This window comes from Cherax quadricarinatus, chromosome 9 (assembly GCF_038502225.1).
Source record: "Cherax quadricarinatus isolate ZL_2023a chromosome 9, ASM3850222v1, whole genome shotgun sequence".
NCBI lineage: Eukaryota > Metazoa > Arthropoda > Malacostraca > Decapoda > Parastacidae > Cherax > Cherax quadricarinatus.
The window spans coordinates 18,595,625-18,611,646 of record NC_091300.1 but is presented as its reverse complement, the minus strand read 5'-3'; the positions used below and the strand labels follow the sequence as shown (position 1 = coordinate 18,611,646).

At 42.3% G+C, this 16,022-nt stretch overlaps 1 protein-coding gene across 8 annotated transcripts in view; it reads left to right on the top strand.

Annotated features, from left to right (window-relative positions):
- Positions 1-16,022, top strand: part of Khc-73 (Kinesin heavy chain 73) — an 886,736-nt gene that overhangs the window by 313,178 nt on the left and 557,536 nt on the right. For all 8 annotated transcript variants that reach the window (XM_070083276.1, XM_070083279.1, XM_070083274.1 and 5 more), the window contains one exon: positions 6,836-6,949. In XM_070083276.1, coding sequence (XP_069939377.1) covers positions 6,836-6,949 — 114 coding nt within the window. The remainder of the gene's footprint in view (positions 1-6,835; positions 6,950-16,022) is intronic.

The following is a 16,022-nucleotide window of genomic DNA, read 5'->3' as shown; positions in this document are numbered from 1 at the left end:
TGAGACATACAAGTAGGGAACATGATGAAGTTGGAGCCATCTGTGGGCCAGCATTTTCATTTGATCAACTGACTTTATCTCGTTGACATCATTATGCTGTATGAATGTGTTCCATACTTGAGTCATCCTGGGTATGTATGATCTTGGATGGAGTGATGTTCTGGAGAAGGGTACAGCCAGAGTGAAGTTGCTGCTTTCTGCCCGTCTTGTGGCATAAAAGCTTGTTTCACGCTGTCCTCGAAGTGGATCCAAGTGTGGTATTTTGACAATATTGGCCTTGTACATAACAGTAAGGCCACCCACATCCCTCCTATGTTGAAGGCTCTGCTGAAATGACAGATCTATCCAGGATGGGTCCAGGCGAGAGATGAGACGTCTTGCTCTGTTCTCTACTCTGTCAAGCAGCCACAGATGAGAGGGGGGGCAGGCAAACCAAGAAAGTGGAGCATACTCAAGGTGTGAGCGTACTTGTGCCTCGTACAGGATCTTGCAACCCCTACTGTCAAGCAGATGCGAGATACGGCAAAGTGCTGTAAGCTTCCTGGCTGCTTTGTTTGCAAGATTTACAACATGGTTCTTCATGGTTAGTTTGGAGTCAAATTTCACCCCAAGGATATCAACTTCTTCTCCAGGTGCCAACACCCTCCCATTCATCCTTACTACTGCACCAGCATTACCATCATGGTGCCTAGAGACGATCATCATTTGCATTTTCTCAGGTGCAAATGTTACTTGCCATCTATTTCCCCAAGCTGATATAGCTCTCAGCTGGTGATTGATGTAGCTTAGAGCAGCTGGCATTTCTTCTCTTGGATAGGTGAATGTCAGTGTACAGTCGTCTGCATATGCATGTGATTCTGGGATGAGATGAAGAAGGCCGTTGAAGTAGACATTCCATAACAATGAACCCAGCACGCTTCCTTGTGGAACACTTGCCCCAATAGGATGTCTTGCTGATTCCGTTCCATTGAGAACTACACTTAAAGATCTACCATAAAGGTAATCACTGAGGAGACATAGCGTAGAGCCTCCAATTCCCAGTGCTTGAAGTTTCGCTAAGAGGCCCTGGTGCCACACCCGGTCGAAAGCGCCAGCAATGTCCAGTGCTACCACACAGCTGACTTTGGATTCATCCAGTGACTGGTGCCACTCTCTTTCTCTCTCTCTCCCCTTTCTCTCATCCTCTCTTCCTCTCTCTCTTCCTCTCTCCCTTCCTCTCTCTCTTCCTCTCACTCTTTCTCTCTCTTCCTCTCTCTTCCTCTCTCTCTCCCTCTCCCTCTCTCTCTCTTCCTCTCTTCCTCTCTTACTCTCTCTCTCTTCCTCTTCTTTTCTCTCTCTCTCTCTCTCTCTCTCTCTTCCCTTGTCACTTCCCCCTCTCTCTTACCTTTTCCCTCTCTCTCACTTTCTCCCCCTTTTCCCTTCCTCCCCCTTTTCCCTTCTTTTCCCCCCTTCTACCCTCCCCTTCTCTCTCTTTCTCCCTCTCTCTCACTCTCTCCCCCTTTTTCTTTTTCTCTTTCTCTCTTTCACTAAAAAAAAAAATGGTTGGGACTCGCAGGAATCAGGGATCAGATGGCAATGGTACTGGTAGGGAGGAATGGATGGAGGAGCAGTGGAAAATGATAGAGCAAGAATGGGAGAGAAAATTAGGAGAGCTTTCTGAAAAATGGAGAAAGAGCTCTCTGTGAAATGGGAAAAGAGGTTGGAGAAGGAGACGAAGAATTGGGAGGCACAAGTCGAAACTGCAGTAGCCAGGGTAAAGGTCCTAGAATTTGAGGTAAACAGGCTGAAGCAAGTCTCAGGGGTAGTGACCGGAGAAAACACACCATACGAAGCAGAGAGGCTGAACAGGAAGGAAGGAGATATGAATTATGCTAAGGTCATATCAGCCTGCAAAGAAGGGCCAGGGAGTGGAAGGGAAGAGCAGATGGGTGCAGATGGAGAGGGAGATAGGTCGAATGCTGAGGCACAACCATGCTACCAAGAGCCACTGGAAAAATCAAGGGAGAAAATGACCACATACAGACAGGAACCAGAGTCACAGAGGGAGAGGCAATGGGAGGAGGAAAGGGCAAAATCAGTGTTTATCCATGGGCTTCGGGAGAGAGAGGAAAGGACACACACTGAAAGACGGCAGGAAGAAAGAAAGGAGATTGAGAAAATCATCACGGAAATAGGGGGAGAAGACATGGACGAGATTGTAAATTTTCAGAGAATAGGGGGGTACTTGAAGGGGAGAAACCGACCGATCAAGCTGATTCTCAGGACAGAAACAGTGCGGAACAGGATCCTCCAAGAGAAACCAAGGTTGAAAAGTTCGGAAGAGTACAAGAAGGTGTTCCTAGACAGAGACAGAACACAAACAGAGAGACAGCAGCTGAGGGAGAGGACAAAAAAGCGAAAGGAGCTAGGAAAGGAGACAAGGATGGAACCAGCAGAGGTCAGTCAGAGCAGAACAGAGCAGCAAGGGCAAGCACACACACAACTATCTTCAGGACCCCACAACCTATCACACACCATCCCAACACACAATACAATCCATACCCACAGCTTCCACCCAACCCCCAACCATAGAATCCCACAGTATGCTACCAGGTCTCCCACCCCCACAGGCCCCCCAAACCACAGTGTTGGAAAGGAAACTGAAGGTATAGTACACAAACACTGATGGAATAACAAACAAGTGGGAGGAGTGGCACGAAAGAGTCAGAGGCATCACCAGACATCATAGCGATCACAGAAACCAAGCTTACAGGTATGATAACAGATGCCATCTTTCCAGCGGGATACCAGATCCTGAGGAAAGACAGAAGGAACAGGGGGGGGTGGAGGAGTGGCATTGCTGATCAAACACTGATGGAATTTTGATGAGCTGGAGAGAGGAGACAGCGGAGAAGAAAGTGATTGCATAGCGGGAACGCTTCACTCTGGAGGTCCCAAGGTGATAATTGCAGTGATGTATAACCCACCACAGAACAGCCGGAGGCCAAGCCAAGAGTATGACGAGAGCAATAGAGCGATGGTTGACACACTGGCTGCAGTGGCCAGAAGAGCTCATGCATGCGGGGCAAAGCTCCTGATCATGGGCGACTTTAACCACAAGGAGATCGAATGGGAGAACTTGGAGCCACATGGAGGCCAAGATACATGGAGGGCTAAGATGATAGAGGTGGTACTGGAAAACTTCATATACCAACACGTAAGGGACACTACAAGAGAGAGAGGAGAGGATGAACCAGCAAGACTGGACTTAGTATTCACCTTGAGTAGTGCAGACATTGAGGACATCACATATGAAAGACCCCTTGGGGCCAGCGATCATGTGGTTTTGAGCTTCGAATACACAGTAGAGCTACAAGTGGAGGGGGAAGCCGGAAGGCCAGGACAAATGAAACCAAACTACAGGAAAGGGGACTACACAGGAATGAGGAATTTCCTGAATGAGGTTCAGTGGGACAGAGAACTGGCAGGGAAGCCAGTTAATGAGATGATGGAATATGTAGCAACAGTGTGCAAGGAGGCTGAGGAGAGGTTTGTACCCAAGGGTAACAGGAATAATGAAAAAGCCAGGATGAGCCCATGGTTTACCCAAAGATGCAAGGAGGCAAAAACCAAGTGTGCTAGGGAATGGAAGAAATATAGAAGGCAAAGGACCCAGGAGAATAAGGAGAGCAGTTGTAGAGCCTGAAACAAATATGCACAGATAAGAAGGGAGGCCCAACGTCAATATGAAAACGACATAGCAGCAAAAGCCAAATGTGACCCGAAGCTGTTATACAGCCACATCAGGAAGAAAACAACCGTCAAGGACCAGGTAATCAGGCTAAGGAAGGAAGGAGGAGAGACAACAAGAAATGACAGTGAAGTATGTGAGGAACTCAACAAGAGATTCAAAGAAGTGTTCACAGAGGAGACAGAAGGGGCTCCAGAAAGACGGAGAGGTGGGGTACACCACCATGTGCTGGACACAGTACACACAACCGAGGAAGAAGTGAAGAGGCTTCTGAGTGAGCTAGATACCTCAAAGGCAATGGGGCCAGATAACATCTCTCCATGGGTCCTGAGAGAGGGAGCAGAGGCACTATGTGTACCCCTAACAACAATATTCAATACATCTATCGAAACAGGGAGATTGCCTGAGACATGGAAGACAGCAAATGTGGTCCCAATCTTTAAAAAAGGAGACAGACATGAAGCACTAAACTACAGACCAGTGTCACTGACATGTATAGCATGCAAAATCATGGAAAAGATTGTCAGGAGAAGAATGGTGGAACATCTAGAAAGGAATGATCTCATCACCAGCAGCCAACATGGTTTCAGAGATGGGAAATCCTGTGTCACAAACCTACTGGAGTTCTATGACATGGTGACAGCAGTAAGACAGGAGAGAGAGGGGTGGGTGGATTGCATTTTCTTGGACTGCAAGAAGGCGTTTGACACAGTACCTCACAAGAGATTAGTGCAAAAACTGGAGGACCAAGCAGGGATAACAGGGAATGCACTGCAGTGGATCAGGGAATACTTGTCAGGAAGACAGCAGCGAGTAATGGTACATGGCGAGGTGTCAGAGTGGGCACCTGTGACCAGCGGGGTCCCACAGGGGTCAGTCCTAGGACCAGTGCTGTTTCTGGTATTTGTGAACGACATGATGGAAGGAATAAACTCCGAGGTGTCCCTGTTTGCAGATGACGTGAAGTTGATGAGAAGAGTTCATTTGATCGAAGACCAGGCAGAAATACAAAGGGATCTGGACAGGCTGCAGACCTGGTCCAGCAACTGGCTCCTGGAGTTCAATCCCACCAAGTGCAAAGTCATGAGGATTGGGGAAGGGCAAAGAAGACCGCAGACGGAGTACAGTCTAGGGGGCCAGAGACTACAAACTTCACTCAAGGAAAAAGATCTTGGGGTGAGTATAACACCAGGCACATCTCCTGAAGCGCACATCAACCAAATAACTGCTGCAGCATATGGGCGCCTGGCAAACCTCAGAACAGCATTCCGACATCTTAATAAGGAATCGTTCAGGACCCTGTACACCGTGTACGTTAGGCCCATATTGGAGTATGCGGCACCAGTTTGGAACCCACACCTAGCCAAGCATGTAAAGAAAGTAGAGAAAGTGCAAAGGTTTGCAACAAGACTAGTCCCAGAGTTAAGAGGTATGTCCTATGAGGAGAGGTTAAGGGAAATCAACCTGATGACACTGGAGGACAGGAGAGATAGGTGGGACATGATAATGACTTACAAAATACTGAGAGGAATTGACAAGGTGGACAAAGACAGGATGTTCCAGAGACTGGACACAGCAACACGGGGACACAGTTGGAAGCTGAAGGCACAGATGAATCAAAGGGATGTTAGGAAGTATTTCTTCAGCCACAGAGTAGTCAGTAAGTGGAATAGTTTGGGAAGCGATGTAGTGGAGGCAGGATCCATACATAGGTTTAAGCAGAGATATGATAAAGCTCACGGTTCAGGGAGAGTAACCTAGTAGCGATCAGTGAAGAGGTGGGGCCAGGAGCTTGGACTCGACCCCTGCAACCTCAACTAGGTGAGTACAACTAGGTGAGTACACACACATCAATCAAGACTCTGTATACCATTTATGTCAGGCCCATACTGGAGTATGCAGCAGCAGTTTGGAATCCACTCCTAGTCAAGCACGTCAAGAAATTAGAGAAAGTGCAAAGGTTTGCAACAAGACTAGTCCCAGAGCTAAAAGGTATGTCCTACGAGGAGAGGTTAAGGGAAATCAACCTGACGACACTGGAGGACAGGAGAGATAGGGGGGACATGATAACGACATACAAAATACTGAGAGGAATTGACTAGGTAGACAAAGACAGGATGTTCCAGAGATTGGACACAGCAACAAGGGGACACAGTTGGAAGTTGAAGACACAGATGAATCACAGGGATGTTAGGAAGTATTTCTTCAGCCACAGAGTAGTCAGGAAGTGGAATAGTTTGGGAAGCGATGTAGTGGAGGCAGGATCCATACATAGGTTTAAGCAGAGATATGATAAAGCTCACGGTTCAGGGAGAGTAACCTAGTAGCGATCAGTGAAGAGGTGGGGCCAGGAGCTTGGACTCGACCCCTGCAACCTCAACTAGGTGAGTACAACTAGGTGAGTACACATATGAACATGCACAGAGATAGATAGATAGATAGATCAGCAGAGGCAGGTTTAATACATAGTTGGACTCAAAAAGCTATGGGGAGTGAATGTGGCATGCTGGCCAGAATATATATAGTTTAGTAAATGCACATGCACCATCTTAATCCAGATATACCATACATGATTTGGTAGGAAGTAGTGATTATGAGAAACTCATCCAGAGCTGAGGAAAGAAACAGTGATGGAAAAGGGGTATGTCTCCTAGAAGCATGTCTCACAGAGTTAAGAAAGTGACAGCAGTACCATAGTATCTTGGTGCATGAGAAATGTTTTACAACTCTGTTGCTAAACTATTGTTTAACATGGCTTACTTACTTCCACAAATGTGTTGTTCTCACCTATGACATCATCTCAGTTTTCTACACTTCATGTCTGCTTGAGGCTTGAGAGACTAACTGCCTCCTAACATGGCTAAGGGACTGATACCCTCAGAACTAATTCTTCTGTTGTCTCTGTGTTTATATTGGCCCTTTTTTAACTGAAGAAGCCTGCTGTGTAGGCAACACATTTTTAACAATAAAAATACCCATGCATTACATGTGTGTCTTATCAACTTTTCAGTATTGTATAGCATCACTATGGTATGTAGAAAACAGGTAGTCTTCACAACCATTTCCATGATTTTATAATATATCAGTATAATATTTTTTCCACAGGTGCATGATTTGTTGGATCCCAAAGGCTCAAGACAGACACTGAAGGTGCGGGAACACAATATTTTGGGACCATATGTGGATGGGCTGTCTCTACTAGCAGTGTCATCATATGAAGTAAGGCAATGTGCACTTTACATTCAGGGCTGGATTTTGGTTTATAGGTCTCCTTCCACAATTGTGAGGGTTAGGGGGATCAAGAACCTTGCAAATGTTAAAAAATCCCGAATGTTTGGTGCCCAGATATATGTAGGGAAATATAATAATAGCATTTACTTAGCCTAACAATACTGCTTCCTTAACCTATTGATCCATGAACAATCAAAAAACACATGAAAACATAGTAAAATATTGTACTAGCGCCAGCCCTTTTGTAAAGAAGGTGAGAAAGAACTCGTAGCAGAGTACCAAAGTGGAGGAGGAAGAGAGAGGGGAGAATGTGCCTTCTTCATTGATTCAGTGATTCTACAATATGTATGATACTAAAGCAGCACGATATGTATGATACTAAAGCCAGCCAACGATAAAGTGTAGCATTAACAGTGTAGCAAGTAAGTTAAGCGATTAATAGATAGAAAAAGGACAGCACGAACCTAACTCCTCCAATGTTGTTGGAGTTATATAGGGCGACTGACAACACCGCCGTCTCTTGTCTCTACCGCCTCCACCACCACTATGTAAGACTTATGTTTTAGTGGCCCTTATACACCCAACAACACCAACACAACAACATGTTTCTCTGTTATTAATATTGTTTATTATGTCATATTAGATGAATTGTGATTGATAAATAAGCTGTAGAGTTGATATTAGTGTCATTGAAGGACGATCTTGTCCTATCTCCCAACAATCTCTGCAACCACCACAATTCCTAACATACTTAATGACATATTTTATTAATTCTAGAGTACAGTAGACCGTCATTTAACATGGTAGTTATGTTCCTGAAAATAGCATACTAGGTAAAACCATGCTAGATGAACTGAAGAACTTGTGGGAAAAATAGGGTTACGTTCCTGAGAGCACCAAAAAAGCCAAACAACTTTTTTTTAGGCCTCCACTTCTTACAAAAATAAAAGTGAATATGTAATTGTAGTTCATTATTGTGATGTATTATGTCGTTTTTACTGCTTAAGACTACAAATGTAACAGAAATAATAGTACAGTGGAACCTCGGCTTACGAATGCCCCACCATGTGAATTTTTCAAGATACGAACGATCGTTCAGTTGATTTTTTGCTTCTGGATATGAACGAAATTTCAGGATGTGAACTTCCCCCTCAAGGAAGGTTCCTTAAGTAAATAAATAAATAAAATATTTATTTATTTATAAATAAATAAAATATTTATTTAAAGGTGAATACAGGAAAGAGTAAGGTTATGAGGATAACAAAAAGATTAGGGGATGAAAGATTGAATATCAGATTGGAGGGAGAGAGTATGGAGGAGGTGAACGTATTCAGATATTTGGGAGTGGACGTGTCAGCAGATGGGTCTATGAAAGATGAGGTGAATCATAGAATTGATGAGGGAAAAAGAGTGAGTGGTGCACTTAGGAGTCTGTGGAGACAAAGAACTTTGTCCTTGGAGGCAAAGAGGGGAATGTATGAGAGTATAGTTTTACCAACGCTCTTATATGGGTGTGAAGCATGGGTGATGAATGTTGCAGCGAGGAGAAGGCTGGAGGCAGTGGAGATGTCATGTCTGAGGGCAATGTGTGGTGTGAATATAATGCAGAGAATTCATAGTTTGGAAGTTAGGAGGAGGTGCGGGATTACCAAAACTGTTGTCCAGAGGGCTGAGGAAGGGTTGTTGAGGTGGTTCGGACATGTAGAGAGAATGGAGCGAAACAGAATGACTTCAAGAGTGTATCAGTCTGTAGTGGAAGGAAGGCGGGGTAGGGGTCGGCCTAGGAAAGGTTGGAGGGAGGGGGTAAAGGAGGTTTTGTGTGCGAGGGGCTTGGACTTCCAGCAGGCATGCGTGAGCGTGTTTGATAGGAGTGAATGGAGACAAATGGTTTTTAATACTTGACGTGCTGTTGGAGTGTGAGCAAAGTAACATTTATGAAGGGATTCAGGGAAACCGGCAGGCCGGACTTGAGTCCTGGAGATGGGAAGTACAGTGCCTGCACTCTGAAGGAGGGGTGTTAATGTTGCAGTTTAAAAACTGTAGTGTAAAGCACCCTTCTGGCAAGACAGTGATGGAGTGAATGATGGTGAAAGTTTTTCTTTTTCGGGCCACCCTGCCTTGGTGGGAATCGGCCAGTGTGATAATAAATTTTTATTTTATTTATTTTTTTTTTTTTTTTTTAAATAAAAATTTATTTTTTTACAAAGGATACAATGTGTGTTTACATATCATATGATTGGAGCAAAGAAAGCCACTATCATGCCGAAGCATTTCGGGCAGACTTAACCTAATACTAATAGACTACTAAGTCTAGACAAGTGAAAAGTGTACTAGTAGTGGTTACCAATGTTTTACTGATGGTGGTGCCAATTACTGGCAGCCTTTTGAAGTTTCTCCTTACTGTTGTTATTATTATTATTATTATTATTATTATTATTATTATTATTATTATAATTATAATGTATTATTATTCTTTCTTTCAACACACCGGCCTTATCCCACCGAGGCAGGGTGGCCCAAAAGGAAAAACGAAAGTTTCTCCTTTTACATTTAGTAATATATATAGGAGAAGGGGTTACTAGCTCCTTGCTCCCGGCATTTTAGTCGCCTCTTACAACACGCATGGCTTACGGAGGAAGAATTCTGTTCCACTTCCCCACGGAGGTAAGAGGAAATAAACAAGAACAAGAACTAGAAAGAAAATAGAAGAAAACCCAAAGGGGTGTGCATATATATGCTTGTACATGTATGTGTAGTGTGACCTAAGTGTAAGTAGAAGTAGCAAGACATACCTGAAATCTTGCATGTGTATGAGACATAAAAAAAAGACACCAGCAATCTTACCATCGTGTAAAACAATTACAGGCTTCAGTTTTACACTCACTTGGCAGGACGGTAGTACTTCCCTGGGCGGTTGCTGTCTACCAACCTACTACCTAGATGTATTATTATTATTATTATTATTATTATTATTAGTAGTAGTAGTACAGTAGGGCCCCGCTTTACGGCGTTTCACTTTATGGCGTTCCGCTAATACAGTCATTTCAAATTATGACCAAAACTCGCTATATGGCTCCCCCACCTGACTTTCTAATACGGTCACCGTGCCCCACCCTGTTTGTTTACATTCATATTAAGTCTCTCCATTTTGTCTGGAAACTCCAAAATTTCAAATGTTTTTAAAAGTTATTTCATATTTTATATATACTCTGATAATTATACTTATGTATACCTGTACCTAAATAAACTTACATACTGTGCTGGCGTGCAGGTACACATTAAAATCGGTAAGTGTCTTATGTCTCCAGACGTCATATTAGTAATGATAATAATAATCATCGAGTCATTTAAATGTCGTATATTACGTTAATGTACACATTTTCATTAATCCATCAATGATATTTTTTTCAAAATTATATAATAAACACGATGCATAACATATAAATAAGATAAATACACCCCACAGTAGAATAAATAAACATAAATGTGAGATGTGGTAGCAGACGACTTGCACAAGTGACGCCATATTAGAAATGATAATAATAATAATAACAATACTCACCGAGTCTCATTAAATGTCGTATATTACGTTAATATACACATTTTCATTAATCCATCCATGATATTTTTTTCAAAATTATATAATAAACACGATACTTAACATAAAAAGATGATAAATACACCCCGCAATAGAATAAATAAACATAAATATAAGATGTGGGAGCCAGATAACTTGTACAAGTGATGGCAAGAATAACATTTTCTCTAATCTAACATAAGAGAAAATATGTTACTGGGGGTAACTGTAGAAAATTATTCCTTTCGTATGTATGTAAGTTTATTCAGGTATACACAAATACAGTTACATAGATTATCATACATAACATATGTGTAGAGAACCTAGGATAACCCAAAAAAGTCAGTGTGACTTATTTCCATTGCCTTCACTCAGAGCTTCATTTCTTCTCAAAATGATGTTACATGAGAATGGGAGTGTTCTTCTTTATTAATTCTACCGTATCAATGTAGAGACAACCTGTACACAATGTAACTTGTACACAAACCAGACGTGTACACTGTTTGTTTACAAAACTTACGTTCGCCTGGTTTGTTTACATAACTCTGCGCCTGTCCCCTCTCATGTACTCATTCTTTCTCTCTCTCATTTATTTGTTTTATCTCATTTACTTACTCCTGACCCTACATTAAGACTACAAATATTTTAAGGTAAGTAATGAGTGAACTGTATATACATTTTATCGCTCTGGGATGCTTAAATATCATAGAATATATGTGTGGGTGGGTTGGCCTGGTATGGTAACCCGGCTGACTACCATACATACCACACTTGATTTTTTACAATAAATACTACTCATCTCACCCTATATTTTAAGATAAGTAATGAGTGAACTGTATATACATCTTATCGCACTGGGATGCTTAAATATCATAGAATAGTATGTGTGGGTGTTGTGGCCTGGTAAGGTAGCCTGGCTGATTACCATACATACCACACTTGATTTCTTACAATAAATACTACTTGTCTCACCCTAGATTAAGACTATAAATATTTTAAGGTAAGTAATGAGTGCACTATGTGTGTATTGTACTTTTTTATTGTTTTTTGATGCCTAGTTGTATTGCTAACTTAATATATGCTAGTGTAAACTTGTTATCTAGTGTTTGTATGCATTTATAAGTGGAAAAAAAGGGTGTTCCACTTTACGGCGGTTTCCGCTTTACGGCGGTAGCTTGGAACCTAACCTGCCGTATAAGTGGGGCCCTGCTGTATTAGTATATACGTAGTGATGGGCTCTAGATCTAGGGAATTGGATCTGTGCTCCAGTTCCCTAAATAATAATAATAATAATAATAATAATAATAATATGTACATACTAAGAATAATAATAATTGTAATAATAATACAAATAATAATAATAATAATAATAATAATAATAATAATAATAATAATGTCATTTTTAGACATTTTTCGTAATTTTTCTTTCATATTTATTACAACCCAGGGACAATTAAGGCCTGTTATCCTGGGTGTAAAGGGGAGCAAGGAGCAGAACAAACACAGCTGAATGACTTTGAAATATATTTTCCTTCACCAAGAGCAATGTGAATATTTACAACTATGTACACTATATACAGTTGGAAAATGTATGTGTACAACATGGTTTAGGCAAGGCCAAGACGCAGCCTGGAGACAGAATGGACAACCGTGCTCAACCAGCTCTAGTATGGAAATGACAAGGGCAGATAGGCGGGTGGTGCCCACAACACCTCTGCGATTGCCAGAACCATCTTCTCATTGGCTGAACCTGGGTACTGATTGAATGATGGGGCCCCCATCATTCGACCCCTAGTACTGGTTTGCTGGTTGGGGGGATACCCTTTTAAAGAGGGTGTGTACATGCTCCGAATAAAGGTTATGTACTAGGCATGCCACAATATTTTTATGCCAGATGCTTCAAAATACAAATTGGTAGCCCTCTGGGTGGCTGTAGGTACTGCTAGGCCACAGCTATCTCAGTGCCAGCCAAGGGTCAAAAGGAGGAGGAGGTGTGCTGCTCTGAGTGACTGCAGGAGACCCTTGGGATGCGTAATTTTGTCTTATATTGTACAAATTTCTTACACAGTGCCTCGCCCAAAGAGTATTCGCGTGCAATCAGCAAGATGCTCAGGAAGCGATTAGAAACTATGAAAAAGCTAGAGAAATGAAAGCAGCAGCAGCATAGAGTGAGGCAGCTGGCCGCCACCACCACCACCACTGTGCCACAGTGATCATGTCTTCACCTACATATACGTACATCTGTCTTGACCAGACTTGTGGTTACGTATGTGACAACCTCACCACTAATCATAGATAAACACGAGCTATGGACAGGGAAGATACTAGAGTGGGAGAGTAAATGGCGGATGCTTTCTGCTGCTGCCGGCGTTGCCATCGCTTGCCATAATATGGCCTATTTTATTCATTCTAGAGTATATGTCATGGTTTTATGTTATTATTATTGTTTATTATGTTATATTAGATGAATTGCGATAGATAACTAAGCTGCAGAGTTGATGTTAGCATTATTTTGTCATACCTCCTGATAGGCTGGAATGGATTAATTGCATTTCAATTAATTTAAATGAGGAAAGTTTACTCAGCATACAAACAAGTCAGGATACAAACAAGGTCATGGAACAGATTAAATTTGTAAGCTGAGGTTCCACTGTATTTCTTACCTTAACCCTTTGACTATTTCGGTCGTATATATACGTCTTACGTGCCAATATTTCGGACGCATTTATACGCGTAAATTCTAGCGGCTTCAAATCAAGCTGGAGAAAGCTGTGTGTACCCTCATTTGGGCGTTTAGAATTAAGGTTTTTCCATTATGTTATGTTATGGTGATTAAATAGATATATTTTCCTAATTGGGATTTTTGCCTAACCCTCTGTTAACCAACCCATTGAACTATTGACTATTTCGGTCGTATATATACGTCTTACGTGCCAATGTTTCGGACGTATTTATACGCGTAAATTCTAGCGGCTTCAAATCAAGCTGGAGAAAGCTGGTAGGCCTACATGAGAGACAATGGGTCTCAGTGGTGGGTGTGCACCCTGTGAAAAAAAAATCTGGGACTCAGTGGTGCATTGTGGGAATGCCATCATGGTAGTTCATTTTCACCCTGCCTCGCGGTAAGAAGTACCTCACTCCTCAGCATATTGGAGGTCTACTGTTCCCAAGTGATAGTTCTAACAGTGATAGAAGTTCCAGTGAAAGTGAATTTCATGGTTTTGGAGTGGGTGTGACCGAAAGCAGTGCCCAGAATTATGTAATTAGTGATGAAAGTCCCGATGACTCACAACCGTCCACCTCTGGTGCTGCCACATCTCATTCACGTTCACCTGTACCAGGACGAAAAAGGAAGCTATTTCCCTGTTTACAGGACTCAGATATGAGCAGTGAAAGTGATAATGATAGTGATTTCAAAGTTATTGACAGCAGCTTGAGTAGCGACAGTGAGGGAAAATATTCGCCAGTGAAATGGCAGTATGTTCGACGCAGCATGAATTCTGGTAGTGTGCCTTATGCCCTTCCAAGGCAAAGGAGTAAATCTGGGAGTACATCCTGTGGCCCTACACCATGACCTGACAGTGAAGATGACGATATTGTTACAATGGGGATGTGTAATGTGCGTGGGGAAGAAGGTGATGGTGGTGGTGTTGGCAGTGGCATGAGTCATGTGGCACCAGCATCAGGCCACGCTACTACCGACACTGCTGACTCTGCACAACTACAACCAGCCTCACCTAACCCCACACTCCCACAACATCCACAACCACAACCACGTTTCAATATCCAGAACCCACCAGCAGACTGCATCTGGGATTGGCAGCAAGGTGACGATTTTATTCCCAATCCCCATGACTTTGATGAAACACAAAGTAGAATACGGCCATTGTGTACACTTGGGAACAATGCCACTGAACTAGAATGCTTTCAGTTGTTCTTTGATGAACCCCTGATGGACATTATTGTCAGGGAAACCAACACATACTATGAGTACACCATGGAAAATACAGTTTTTTCACCAAGGTCACGGCTACACCAGTGGAAGGACACAACTGTGGCAGAAATGTACCTGATCTTTGCCACAATAATGCTTATGACACATGTGTATAAGCACACTATCACCACATACTGGTCAACAGAACGCCTGATTTCAACCCCAGGTTTTAGTGACATAGGAGTGAATCGTTTTTTGATACTGTTACGTATGTTACACTTTTCAGACAAAACAAGGCCTGACAGAAGCATATTTTTATCCCTTCAGGAAGCTTGTTATTGACGAGTCTTTGATTTTATTCAAAGGAAGACTCATTCAAGCAGTACATACCAAGCAAGAGGAAACGCTTTGGTATAAAGTTATTTGTACTGTGTGATTGCAAAAGGTAGTAGGTTGGTAGACAGCAACCACCCAGGGAAGTACTACCGTCCTGCCAGATGACTGTGAAACAAAAACCTGTAACTGTTTTGCATGATGGTAGGATTGCTGGTTTCTTTTTCTGTCTCATAAACACGCTAAGATAACAGGGATATCTTGCTACTCCTACTTACACTTTGGTCACACTTCATAGACACGCACATGCATATATATATATACATACATCTAGGTTTTTCTCCTTTTTCTAAATAGCTCTTGTTCTTTTTTATTTCTTCTATTGTCCATGGGGAAGTGGAAAAGAATCTTTCCTCCGTAAGCCATGCGTGTCGTATGAGGCGACTAAAATGCCGGGAGCAATGGGCTAGTAACCCCTTCTCCTGTATACAATTACTAAAAAAGAGAAGAAGAAAAACTTTATAAAACTGGGTTGCTTAAATGTGCGTGGATGTAGTGCGGATGACAAGAAACAGATGATTGCTGATGTTATGAATGAAAAGAAGTTGGATGTCCTGGCCCTAAGCGAAAAAAAGCTGAAGGGGGTAGGAGAGTTTCAGTGGGGGGAAATAAATGGGATTAAATCTGGAGTATCTGAGAGAGTTAGAGCAAAGGAAGGGGTAGCAGTAATGTTAAATGATCAGTTATGGAAGGAGAAAAGAGAATATGAATGTGTAAATTCAAGAATTATGTGGATTAAAGTAAAGGTTGGATGCGAGAAGTGGGTCATAATAAGCGTGTATGCACCTGGAGAAGAGAGGAATGCAGAGGAGAGAGAGAGATTTTGGGAGATGTTAAGTGAATGTATAGGAGCCTTTGAACCAAGTGAGAGAGTAATTGTGGTAGGGGACTTGAATGCTAAAGTAGGAGAAACTTTTAGAGAGGGTGTGGTAGGTAAGTTTGGGGTGCCAGGTGTAAATGATAATGGGAGCCCTTTGATTGAACTTTGTATAGAAAGGGGTTTAGTTATAGGTAATACATATTTTAAGAAAAAGAGGATAAATAAGTATACACGATATGATGTAGGGCGAAATGACAGTAGTTTGTTGGATTATGTATTGGTAGATAAAAGACTGTTGAGTAGACTTCAGGATGTACATGTTTATAGAGGGGCCACA